The sequence below is a fragment of the Columba livia genome, chromosome 18, assembly GCF_036013475.1.
Source record: "Columba livia isolate bColLiv1 breed racing homer chromosome 18, bColLiv1.pat.W.v2, whole genome shotgun sequence".
Classification (NCBI taxonomy): domain Eukaryota; kingdom Metazoa; phylum Chordata; class Aves; order Columbiformes; family Columbidae; genus Columba; species Columba livia.
This window is the reverse complement of record NC_088619.1, coordinates 6,407,626-6,419,990: the sequence shown is the minus strand read 5'-3', so window position 1 is coordinate 6,419,990 and position 12,365 is coordinate 6,407,626. Positions and strand designations below refer to the sequence as shown.

General features: G+C 51.2%; 1 protein-coding gene across 2 annotated transcripts in view; it reads right to left on the bottom strand.

The window, feature by feature from the left end:
- MGAT5B (alpha-1,6-mannosylglycoprotein 6-beta-N-acetylglucosaminyltransferase B) overlaps positions 1 to 12,365 on the bottom strand; it is a 58,584-nt gene that overhangs the window by 32,276 nt on the left and 13,943 nt on the right. For both annotated transcript variants that reach the window (XM_065034679.1, XM_005503142.3), the window contains exon 3: positions 5,024 to 5,168. In XM_065034679.1, the coding sequence (XP_064890751.1) occupies positions 5,024 to 5,168 (145 nt within the window). The remainder of the gene's footprint in view (positions 1 to 5,023; positions 5,169 to 12,365) is intronic.

Genomic DNA, 12,365 nt, shown 5'->3' with positions numbered 1-12,365 from the left:
CAAGACAGCCACATCATATGGGCTCCATGGGACTTTCCCCAAAACACAGAAAGTTACTGAGAAGTCACACAACAAATGTCCATGGTGGTTCTTGGTATATATTACCAAGACGGAAAATTGGTAGAAAACGTCCTTCCAAAAAAAACAACCCAGCTTAAAACTCCCACCACCTGGATGCTCATCACCCTTATTTGTCAAACTAGTTTGCTCCAAATCCTCATGACTTTGAGGAACGGATTTCATGCTCGGGCTGGAGAGAGAGAACTGATGGGCTTTGGTGTTGGCACTAACGTGAGCAGCGCCGAGTCACCTGCCTCGGTGTTTTTATCTGCTGGACAGCAAGGCTATCACTTGAGCAGCAAATTTCATTTAACGTACTAAAGAGAGGGCAAGAAGGTTAGGCATAAGTTACACCACCTATCATTACAGTGATTTGTCACCTGGGCAGGGGACAAGAAAATAAGACATTTAAAGCAAAACCTGAAATGCAAAAAGGTATCCTGTAGCTCGTCAGAATTTGATGCTTTATTCTTAGCAACTGGAGACAGTGGGTAGGACAAAGTAAGCGGTCTTTTCTGCTCGGTGACAGCGAAGCAGAAGGGGAATGTCCCACCATGTGTCCCCATCCAGCCGGGATACCAGGACAGTCTCTGCCAGCCCAGTGGGACGATGAATTTGCTTCCAGCGCTGCACAGGGAGCAGTGACAGGCTTTTTTTCCTCTTGTTGGTTTTTAAATTTTTCTATAGTGACAATATAAATGCCACCAAAATGCGCTGGGGCCGTGCCAGCTATTGAAACTATAGTAAATTACTACGGGTTTTCTAGAACAATTTTTTCCCTGGGACCTTAAAACCGTTTACTATAGCAAATACAGTACTTTTACTTCTAACCATCAATATTGATTTCATCTTTATTATTTTCAGATTTATGTTTCCCCGTGTTGATTAAGATTCAGATCACAATATGCCTTATAATGCACTGTATACAGTATTCATCTAGTTTCAAAAACTGCTATTAAGATGTATCTTTCCCCACTGACAGATCAGTTGCCATACAATATAGCCAAAGGCTGAGTTTTCCTTTACTTTTTCATGCATTAATTTGGTTCCCTTCACTTTGCCTCTCGTCCCCAACCCTGCAGCAGCAGCTCCAATTCACCCTGTTTATCCCTTTACAAGGCAGTGTATTTTTATTGCCTTTTATAGAAGTGGCATTATGAAAAGATGAATCTCTTTCTATTTGTGTGTTGTCTTCATAATACAAGCCTTAAACATATTTGCTTGTTCATCCGATATTTCTTCCTATTAACTGGTGAAAACAGTGACTTTGGGAAGACCAATACAGAGAAAAGCAGATGTTTTGAAGATAACACATCAACAAATGCAACATTTGCACGGAGCAGTTTACCACAGGATTCCAACTTGCTCATTACAACGTCTGCACTCTTGTTCGCCTCTTTAAAGGTCTTTTTTTTTTTGGCCCAAAGACCCAAGATAGAGCAGAAAGGAGCTGGGAAGGGTGTCTGGGAGCTGGGGCTCTGGGGACATAAATCACCCCCCAACTTCCAGCCCCAGAACAGCCTCACTCTCCAGGACAGGGAACCGAAGTCCCAGAGGATAATCCTTCCTGGCAATGGGAAAAGGGCCTTTCCCGTCCTGCTGGCTGCTGCTGCAGCTTCTGATGTGCTGCCCATTAAAATAGCTGGGGTATCTCCTGCAGAAACAAACTGGGGGACATCTGCAGCGGGTCACCCCATGGGCTCAGGCTCCTCTCACCAGCCACCCACCCTGGCGGGACAAGCTTGGAGTCACACAACAGCCAGTGGGGAACAAGCCAAGAAAAGCCAAGGATAACTAAAAAAGGGTGAATTAAATCTCTGAAAAGATGGAACAATTAAGAACTTTGCTCCTCTGGTGTAAAAGAATCTGGATAAACTACATTGAAGCTGGAGGCATCTCCTTCCCTGGCCCTGATGGGGACTCCAGAAGTGAAGGGTCCTCAGCAACCCCCTGTGCTGTGCCCATCCCCTATAAACTAATGCCAAAAGCACCCAGAACCAGGCTGGAGACATCCTCAGCAGCTGGCAAGAAACAACTTGCTGCCTCTGCCGGGATGAAACAGGTTGTGGAGCCAGTGAGGAAGGAGACGAAGGCTCCTGCCAGCTGCATCCCTGATGCTGCCCCACGGGCCAAGCTCTACTTGGCAAAACAACCACCCAGCAAAGCACACAGCGGCTTCACGTGCCAGGGCTGGATCACAGGATGGGTCTTACCTTCCCCACGGGCTGCTTCAGTGCTCTGCCCACCCCAGACGGCTTTCACAGCACATACCAGCCTCACCTCGCAGACGCCCCCGCTGAGCCCCACAGCACAGCAAGGAGATGGGGAGAGGACACATGGGGGGGTCCGAGACTGCTAAGGGGACCGTGGCATCTGGCAGCGATTTCGCTAAAGGCAGCTTATCAGCGGCGACAATTCAGGAATTAATAGAGCCAGGCTGGCAGGATGCAGGAACATCACCCATTTAGTGTCATATTGTGAGACTTTTAATTACCGGGGGAATATGGAGTCATGTAATGATTACAAGAACAAATACTTAAAGTGTGTGGAAATTAACTGAGTCTTGGCAGTAATTAAGCTTGAAGATTAATCAGTCGTTAGCAAGTAACACCCTTTGCAGGCTCACCACTATGTGGGGAAGTGGGACAACCAGGGATGCCAGCGCTGTAGACCCCAGTTGTCCCCATTGTCACCTCCCTGCAGGCACGGGGCACATTGGGGAGAGCTCTGTCCCTGGAGAAGGGCTTCTCTGAGCCCCAGCACTGTTGGGTTACGGTTCTGGTTTGGCTCAGCCACTCCAGTCCCCCTCCCTCCCTCCCAAGCGCTTTCCAGCCAGGGACCAACACTTCCACTGCAAACTAATATTTCCCTTGCCCAGTAAATAGCTCTCCAGGAAGCCTCCATAAGTACTTCTAATTTCCTTCCCCTCTGATGATTTATGAGGGTTGCATTCAATTAACAGCGGTATTGATTTCTCTGCAGCTGACTGGCAGGCTGCTCGACTTCACCTCTTCATTTGGGCTCTGCAAACCCAAGCCCTCCTGATTTCGTTGGAGATCCAGTGTTAAGCAGCAAAGCACTTTGTAAAAACAAGAATTAATCCACTTTTGCGCAGGTGGAATTGTAAAACCCACGCTTGCAGCTTTGCTGAGCGGGGAAGGAAACGAAGGCGGCCGCCGTGCTAACCAGAGATGCTTTAAAGAATAAAATCCCTTTGAAATTAGCATCCTTTAATTGTATTATCTCTCGCTGACAGCTTCAAGTCAGTCACTGGTGATCAAAGAGACAGAGAAAGGGAGGGAAAGTGGAAACAAGTCCTTGGTGGAGTCCCAGAATCCTAATAACAAAAAAGAGCAGGGTGTCCCCATGGCCATGGGTTCAGGAGCCACTGCTTGGTCCCACCGTTCTTGATGGTGCCGGTTCTGCATTGGCACAGGGAGTCTGCAGCCCGTTACCCCCAGAGGGACAGGGACCTCAGCACACCTGTCCCCAGCTCCGCGGGGTCTCAGCCCAGGTTTTGCACCAGCCACTATTCTATTGGGGCAACGGGGATGGTGAAGGGGTTGGAGCACAAGTGTAATGGGGAGCGGCTGAGGGAATTGGGGGCGTCAGCCTGGAGTTTTTCTCTTTTCTCTTGGCCACCAGTGAACAGAAATTACCATCACCTGAAATTACTGGTTCTTTTAACACAAGATTGGCCAAGAAAAATCATCAAATGTGAGCCATCGCCTTCCAGTTGCTGGCTGCAATAGTCCTGTCCATTCCTCCCTGGGATCACTGGTGTTCTCCTGTTGTGCCTGGGTACCAGCCAGCCTCATAACAACAAAATCCCCAGCACCTGCCATTATGAAGGTAAATTATATTTTTCAGTGGTTGAAGTTATGTTACTTAAAAGGCAAGAGCATGCACTCCAAGGCTGCCTGTGCAGCTTTAATTCATGTGCGCGGGCAGTACGGCACAGCACAGCCTTTAATTACAGTCTCACTTACTCCGTTTTCCATTATAGGCGCGGAAGAGACTCGTAAGGGAAACGAAGGAGAGAAATGGAAATGATGATGGAAACAGGGCGGCACAGGAACCATCACCGGCCGTTGAGCACGGCCGGGGAGCTGCCGGGATGCACCAACCCCCGTGACATGGCACAGGGCAGAGCAGCCCCGTGCATGTCACATCCCTGTCACCTCTTGCATGTCACCTGCAATTCCATCTGAGCAAAACCTGCATTTGCACCTTTTGCACACTGCAAAGTTTGTCCCAAGTGCTGCCCCTCCACATTCAACTCACTTCATTTACCACTTTTTCAGACCTTGGCCTGACAGCCAAATTAGTATTAATAAATGTTTAAAGGCTTTCAAAGCAAAGGGAAATGTCTCTTTAGCAAAGCAGCATGTCACGATGGGAAGGTCTGACAGCATCTGTCAAGGTGCTGGCTGGGACAGATGTGGTGTGTGCTGGGACCTCAGCTTCCTCCTCTTTCATTTTAAGTTTTGCTCACTCCAAAGTTGAAAACATCAGCGCCAGATTTCAAATAACAATCACTTCCGCAGCTACCTGAGGAATACGGGCACAAAGGAACTGACAAGAACTTTCTCTGGGATTTAACGACAGCAGGAGCACAGCCCATGCACCAGGTACTGCTCCAGCCATCGGTGAGTCCCACCACAGCACAGCGGTGAAGGGACACCCTCCCACTCTGCAACACTAGCAGCTGGGACAAATGCTACAGATAACTCCAAAAATCACAGTAATTTCAGAAAGCCCAGAAGAAAAGGGTTCTAGAAATGGCAAACAACAAGACTGCAAAAGATCTGCCCAAGCTCCGTGCCCTGGTGGGCTGCAACATCCCCACGCAGCAGCTCAGCCCAACATCACAGGGCACACAGGGGTGTTTTGCTCCTGCAAAACCCCCAAGCCTGGTGCTGCTTCCCAGGGTCTGCATGGGGCATCAGCGCGGCCAACTGACCTGTCCAGAGGGAATCGTGCTTCATCCCCTTTGTGGAAGTCAGTGCTGTTCTCTAGCCTGGCCAGGATGTCCATCCTCTTCATCAGCATCTCCAGCATGTCACTCATCCGCCGCAGCACCCCTCGGGACTCCAGCGCACCCATCACTGCAAGCACACAAAGAGCAAGGGAGACACGATGATGGGATAGGAAATCCTTCTCCCCCTGGCTCCAGCCCCAAAGCTGCCCCCGGTCCTGCACTTTCCAACCCCATCAATGGACTTGGAGGCATATGGACCATCTCAGTGCCCCAGATATCCCCTCCCTGGTTTGCCAACACAGCCCCAGACACACCATTCTGCCTAAGCATGAACTAAATCCTCAGTATATGGGCCCCTCCTGACAAGAAAGCCCTTGAGGTGCTGGAGCGAGTTGAGAGAAGGGAACAGAGCTGGTGAGGGTCTGGAGCACCAGTGTGATGGGAGCAGCTGAGGGACCTGGGGGTTCAGCTGGAGAACAGGAGCTGAGGGGAGACCTTCTGATCTCTGAACTGCCTGAAAGGAGCTTGGAGCCAGGGGGGGTCGGGCTCTGCTCCCCAGGAACAAGCGACAGGAGCAGAGCCTCAAGTTGTACCAGGGGAGGCTGAGGTTGGATCTGGGGAACAATTTCTTCCCCAAAGGGCTGTGGGGCATTGGAACAGGCTGCCTAGGGCAGTGCTGGAGTCACCATCCCTGGAGGGTTGGACAGACAGAGATGAGGTTCTCAGGGACATGGGGCAGTGACAGGGGTGGGTTAACGGTTGGACTCGATGGTCTTGAGGGTCTCTTTCAGACAAAATGATTCTGTGATTCTAATCCCTGCCTGTGCCCAAACCCAGTTGTGCTGCTGCAGCTCCCAATAACCAGCAGTGACACCAGCCGTGGATCCAGCCTCCTCACCTGCATTAACTCCTCTCCAGGCATTAACTCCTGACTTGTTCACTTGACCCAGCCTGTCCCGAGTGCTACAGGAAACCAACTCCATTCTCAAACACAAACCAAGCAGCTTTTCAGTTTGCACTTCTGTTTTTCACTCTCCAAGACCCACCTAGCCCAGCATCCTGCCTTTGACTGCAGCCTACAGGGGATTCTTAAGGAAAAGAACGGGAAACAGAGCAAATAGGTGGTCCTCCCCCAAAATACCCTCCCAGCAGCACTGGATTTTCCTGTTGCAGAGAAGAATTTCTTCTCTATTCAGATCTGCTACAGGGTGGGTGCCCCAGCACTGGAAACAGCTCTGTCACAAGTGCTGCGTCTCAGCAACACCCCCCAGCAGGGGAGACCCCAATTCCCAGCCCCATTTATCGCTGTGTTTCCCATGCGCTTGCACGGCACTGATCCACCACTGGGATGAAAGCGCTGGGGGAAACATGAGCTCCCGGTTCCCAGTTTGATCGGCTGTCTAGTGACAGGCAGCCCTGAGCCCGAAGCCAAGGAACAGAAAATAAAGCTCCTGTTTCATCTCAGCACAGCTCATTTCATGTTAGTAATAACTTAATCAGTGCATAATCCCCTGAACTTCTCCCGTTTAGCTTATCTCCGCCATTCCACTCATACATACTTTTTCGAGAAGCAGCACATATTTCATTTATGGAGCAGCAGGAGCCGGGCGCAGGGAAGGCGAGGAGCTGCCAGACACTCCAGGTGGCTACCAGGACACACGGACATCTCCTGCATCTCCAAACAGATGCAAAACTGGGTCTTGCAAAACCAGAGGGAGCCTGTGCTGGTGCATTCCCTGGGTCCCCCAACGCAGCGGTGGGATGCAGTGGGGCATCCCAACAGCATCACATGCTGTCAGACACACGGCACGGGAACACACGGTTACAAGCCAACCCTTAACCTCCCGAGAACCTGACACCGGGCCAGCCAGACCTTCCACCCTTGGCTTAGATTATCAGCAACACATTCTTTTTCCTGACACTATCTAAGAAAACGGAGGAAAAACGGAGAGCAAAAGCAATTCCTCAAGAAAAAAAAAATATTAAAATCTCATTCATAGGGATTGAAACCAAAGGCTCCCTGTACTCCCATGGCAAAAATTCGGTGGCTTCTGATCAAATCAGTGGGTGCCCAAGGTCCTGTGCATCCCCATGGATGGGTCTGGGATCGCTGGAGACACCTTTTCCCATCCCACCAGGAAGGTCTCCCAGTCCCCTGGGGGATACATGAGCCACAGCCTGTCCCATTAAAGGGCAGAAGTGTTAATGAACTTGCAATTAAAAGATGCTATGGGGGGAACAAAGTGGAAACCCGGACCCTGGTGCTCAGTTTGTACAGGAGCCTCCCCAAACACAGCTCAACAAACTGGGCAAAGACATGGCCAAGGAAAACAGAAAAGCTCTGAGATAGGCTTCAGTCAGAAAACCCACACTAGTTATTACCCCAGGGGCTTTCTGTCCCAGGACTGAGCCTGCCCCAGTGACGCCCCCACCACGCTGGGCTGTGTTCAGGGCTCACAGCCCCCAAGACCCTCCACCCACCTGCCCTGCGCAGTTTCCAGGACCAACCACTCCCCAAATGGGGACTTCTGCTCAGGATTTGCTCCTGCTCCAACATCCCAACACTGCCAGTGGGTCAGAGCTTAGACCTTGAACTCAGTTTTTGAGCCAGACGGAGACCATGCATCCTTGTGTGCTCCTGTGCCAGCGATGGAGGCTGGAGGACAAGAAAAGGACCCAGTTCAACGCCTACAGCTGCTTAAACCACAACCACCACATTTCCATGGATGGAGTGGCACCCCTGGCCAAAGGATTTGTGACCCAGCTCATTTTAGGGGGGTCAGGTCATGCTGGTTCACTGGGAAGATGCAGAGATCGCGTCTGGGAACGCAACGGAGATGATTTGAGAGCCGCTGCTGCCTTTGCCACTCGGGGCTGGGCTGTCACCCCAATTTGTAGCCAGGCTGCCTTCCGTTAATTACGAAGGCCTGTTTAGTGGTATAGCTCATCTGAAATTTAAATGGCTGCTCATAAAGCCTGGGCAGAGAAACAGCTCTGGCCCCTGATTAAAACCCAGACGCACGTATGGAGCTCGTCCCCACAGAGGAGACACAAGAAAAGTCCTTTCCCTCAGCTCAAGATGGGTCCATGAGCCTCTCCAGCCCTGCTAATGGGGGTGAGGGAAACTGAGCCACAGAGCTACACAGGGCTCACATTTCCAACAGGCAGCAGCAAGACGATGTCCCTGCCAGGCACCCAGGGGTGCCCAGTGCTGGATCCCAGGGATCACCCCATGCTTGAGATGGAGATTTCCTCCTGCTCAGGCTGCATCCACAGCCCTACAATCCAGCTGAGGATGCTGCTCTGAGCCCCCACCCACATCCCAGCCCTGTCCCAAATTGCTAGGGAGGGATGAGGATATTCCCACTGAGGAATCATCCTATTTCCCCCCAGATCCCAGAGGAGGCAGCACGGGCAGAGCCATGACCCCCAGCCCCGCAGCCGAGCCCCCAGCACCAGCGCGGATTTCCCCTCGTCTCGCTGCCACCAGCCAATTCCCCAGCTGGTTTCGAGCAATTCCAAGATGCTTTTCAACAGTAAAGCTCTGAGCTTTGCTGTCAACAGTGAGTGGAGATACTCCTTCTCCAATAAAGAAATAAAAAAACACCCCAAATCCCGAGTAAAAATAGTAATAAAAAATAAAATCTCAGCTTTCTCTGGGTTATCTTTTCGGGCACCCTGCCAGAAAGCAGAGCTGTCACAGCGAACATCTCCCTCCTGCCTTCCCCTGTCTCTTTGAGATGAAGTCGAAGCCCTTCCTCATCAACACCTCTCTTTTTCTGTTCTTGGTCTTTTTGTTGTTGTTGTTCCAGAAGCCTAAGCAGGATAACAAGAACAATTTGACATTTTTTGGCAATGATTATTACATCTCTTGGAAAGCGTGCCTCATTAAAACCAAAAGAAAACGAGGAAAAGTGCTGAAGCGACTCTTTTAAAAAATGCAAGAGCCGGGATTAATTTGTTAACGTGAAGTGGAGCCCCAGACACCCGCCAAACGGCTGCTGGGCTGCCTGGAGCCTGTGCCAGCCATGGGGGGTCTGGGTACCCCCAGCTTTTCCCCTTAGCCCAGCAATGAGGATCCTCAAGAGACTTGCAACAGCACTGCAGGCAGACGGGATAAACCCAAACCCAACTTCATCGCTTAAAAACCCAGCAAAACAGTCCTGCAAGATGGCTTTGCTTTAAAAGCAAGCAAGCTGCTAATTACAAAAGAGAAATATTCTAATTACCCTTGATAATCAGCAATGATGGGAGAGAAAACACAAGTAAAACTGCTCAACAGATTAATTGGAGTTTGCTAAAGGATGACAGGTTTTTGACAGTTTTCCTGAGTGGCAGCCACTCTTTAAAGGCAATCACTGAACCTGACAGGGGTTTTCATAGCAGCACTAGGAAATAATGATTGCAATCAATCATATCTTACTGGATTTCATGAGACATGCTGGTAAACACAGCAGAGGGAGGAGAATTATTTATGGTGCTTCAGAAGAGCATACAGCTAAGTAATTGGATGAAATCAGGGAAAAAAAAAAGCAAGCATCCCCTAAGGGTGATGTCTAGTGGAAGAAGAAATAGTTTATCTGCAAAACCAGTGGAACAGTCAACAGCCAATATGGTCAAATTTGGATGAGTTGAAAGCCCACGGAATTCACTGACGATACACTTATCTTTAAAACATGTTATTGGAGTGAACACATCCCTGGGCAGATGTCCCACCCCATGCCACCGACACCTCTGGGAACAGAAGCCAGGACAGGTGCAGGGCTGAGTTCTGCACGTGCAGAGCTGGAGCAAGGGTGAAGGTCAACGCCAGATGCCTTGTGGTGACCATACAGGAGTGGAGAGCAGCTGAGAAAACAGCATTTCATGGAGCATCTCCAGCACGACCGCGGTGTGGGGGACTCCTTGACAGGCACCCCAGTGTGGGACTGAGACCAGTGCAGACGACGTGAAGTGGTGCTGGCAAAGCCCAGGCTGTGCCACGGGGAAAGGAGTAGATGGGAAGAAGTTTCCTTGCTCACACATTGTGTTTTGGGATGCTGAGCATCCTCCCCACGCCGCCCCAACATTGCTCATGCTGGGAGCCATCTCCACCCAGCACTTCACACAGATGGAACGTGCAGGATGTCACCCTGTCACACAGGTTTATGTGGGGCTCTTGAATGCCTGGGCTGAGGTTTTCGAAAGGAGATAAAACCCGTCAAGAGAAAAAAAAAATAGCGTTTTGGTGGCATGTTCCCCCTAGGCATTTGGAGTGATTCAAACCTCCTACTCTGCGTAGGTGCTGGACCCCAACGGCAGCTCCCTGTCCCTGTCACTTGGTCCCATCTGGCTCGGGGGGGGTCTCATGCTGCCCAGCATCAGTTTCATGCCGAGAAGACAGAGAAAGAGAAACATGTAGGGAAGATGGTGTTTGAGCTGCACGCTGCTGCCCCCTTCAAAGCATCCCTTGTGTTTTCCTCCAAATGGGTGCGGGACCCTGGTGCTGACTCACGGGTGCAGAGGTGGCACCCCCACCTCCATAGTGAGCTTTTCCACCCAAAAACCAGCCCAGTTTCAAGGGCAGAAAAAGCCTCCCCTACCCAGCGGTGACACAAGCCCATCGCTGACCATACTGGGGGGAGACAAAGGCACAACCTCGACTCACAGACCAGCGTGAACGGTGCCGAAACATCCCCCCAATATTTAAAATGCAATTCCATAATATATTGCCGCTGTTCATAACATGGCTGATTTGTTGTTGGTTTTTTCCCCTCCTTTTCTCAGACATAAGTCATATCCCTGCCTGGCTGTCTTGCAACAGCTGAACGCTCCAGTACAAGAAGGGAATTTGCTCAGAGATGGTGAGATATTACTTACATCCATTGAAAATACCAGCTGAATTAATTTCAGTCTAAAACGTCATTTGCTTTGCTTTGTTTTTCCCCTTTAAAGGACAAGTCCAGGCTACTTAAACCCCTCAAAAGGACAATGCATTCTTAAAGGATTTCTTGGAGAAGAAACCGGAGGATCCCCAACGTGGTGGGTGCACCAAGTCTGTTGTTGCCTCCAACAAACCCACCCACCTTTGCTAGTAAACTACTATGGATTTATTATTTTGAGTTACACAGAGAAAATATGGGTCTGCTACTGCCCCAATGCAAAAAGCATGAGGAGGCACACAGGGAGCTGTCACACCAGCAGTAATTTGGACCTGGAGATGCGTACAAAGGAGTGTGGGGGCTGCCAGGGAGACAGATGCTTCTGTATGGCCCCAGCTGCACCATCGATCTGCTGCTGAGCCGCTAGAAACGGCCGGCAATGAAGTGGTTCCCTGGTAATCAGCCAAATTAAGCAGCCTTAAGTCACCGGCTGGTAAAGTAGATTACGTCCTGCTATCATCTACCCCCTGGATTTATCCATCCCCTCGTCCACTGCTGTGCAATCAGCAGCAAATGTGCAGCCTCAGGGATGTTTTCACTCCCTCTCATGGCATCCCTGAGCAGGCAGAGCCCATCAGGCCCCGATGTCCCCCGCACAGTCAGCTCCGGCACCGCGGGGCTGGCAGCCCTGTGCCACCACCCAGCCAGGCAGGAGCCACCCTGGGGCTCTGCTAATGCAGCCGTGTGATAGCAGCAATCACAACCCTGCCACAGGCTTGAGAGACCCCCTGGCTTTCCTACAGCCCCCCACATGCCCGTGGTGCCTGGGGTGAGCTAACACAGCAGGGAGACCAATGTGCTGCAGAAGTTGCCCAGCTGAAAGCAAGAACTGGCTGTGCCATATGCATGTTGCCCGAAACAGTGCTAGCAGATGGGAAGCAACCCCATTCAACCCTGCAAATCGCTCCCACAAGCACCGTGCCACCCCTACGGCCAGGCACCGCTCTGCCCACCCCACTCCTGGACAGCCACGGCAAAGCCACATCCTTGGGCTCCGCTCTGCTGGGCTGCCAATGGCTCCTGAGCGATGGGTCTGCATCTCTGCTCTCCCGCACGCTGGAGGTCCTTCCCCAGGAGAGGGATGCCCCACAGGCAGGTGATGCTACCTGAGAGGTGATACCCCACAGGCAGGTGATGCTCCCAGAAGGGTGATGCTGCACCAGGTTTCATGGAGGAGGATGGCTAGAGAGAAGCCACAGCAAGGTCCTGAGCAAACCTCAGCCTCCACCCAAGGTCCCACCAGTCCTCCTCCAGTCTGGTGCTGCACGGAGCACAGGCAGAGGGACCAGCCCGGTGTCCCCGTACCAATCCCACTGAGTCGGGGGTCTTGCTCCCAACCTGAGACTACAGAAGGGCTCCTGCCACTTTCTCCACCCCACCCAGCTTCCCCTGGCTCCCCACCC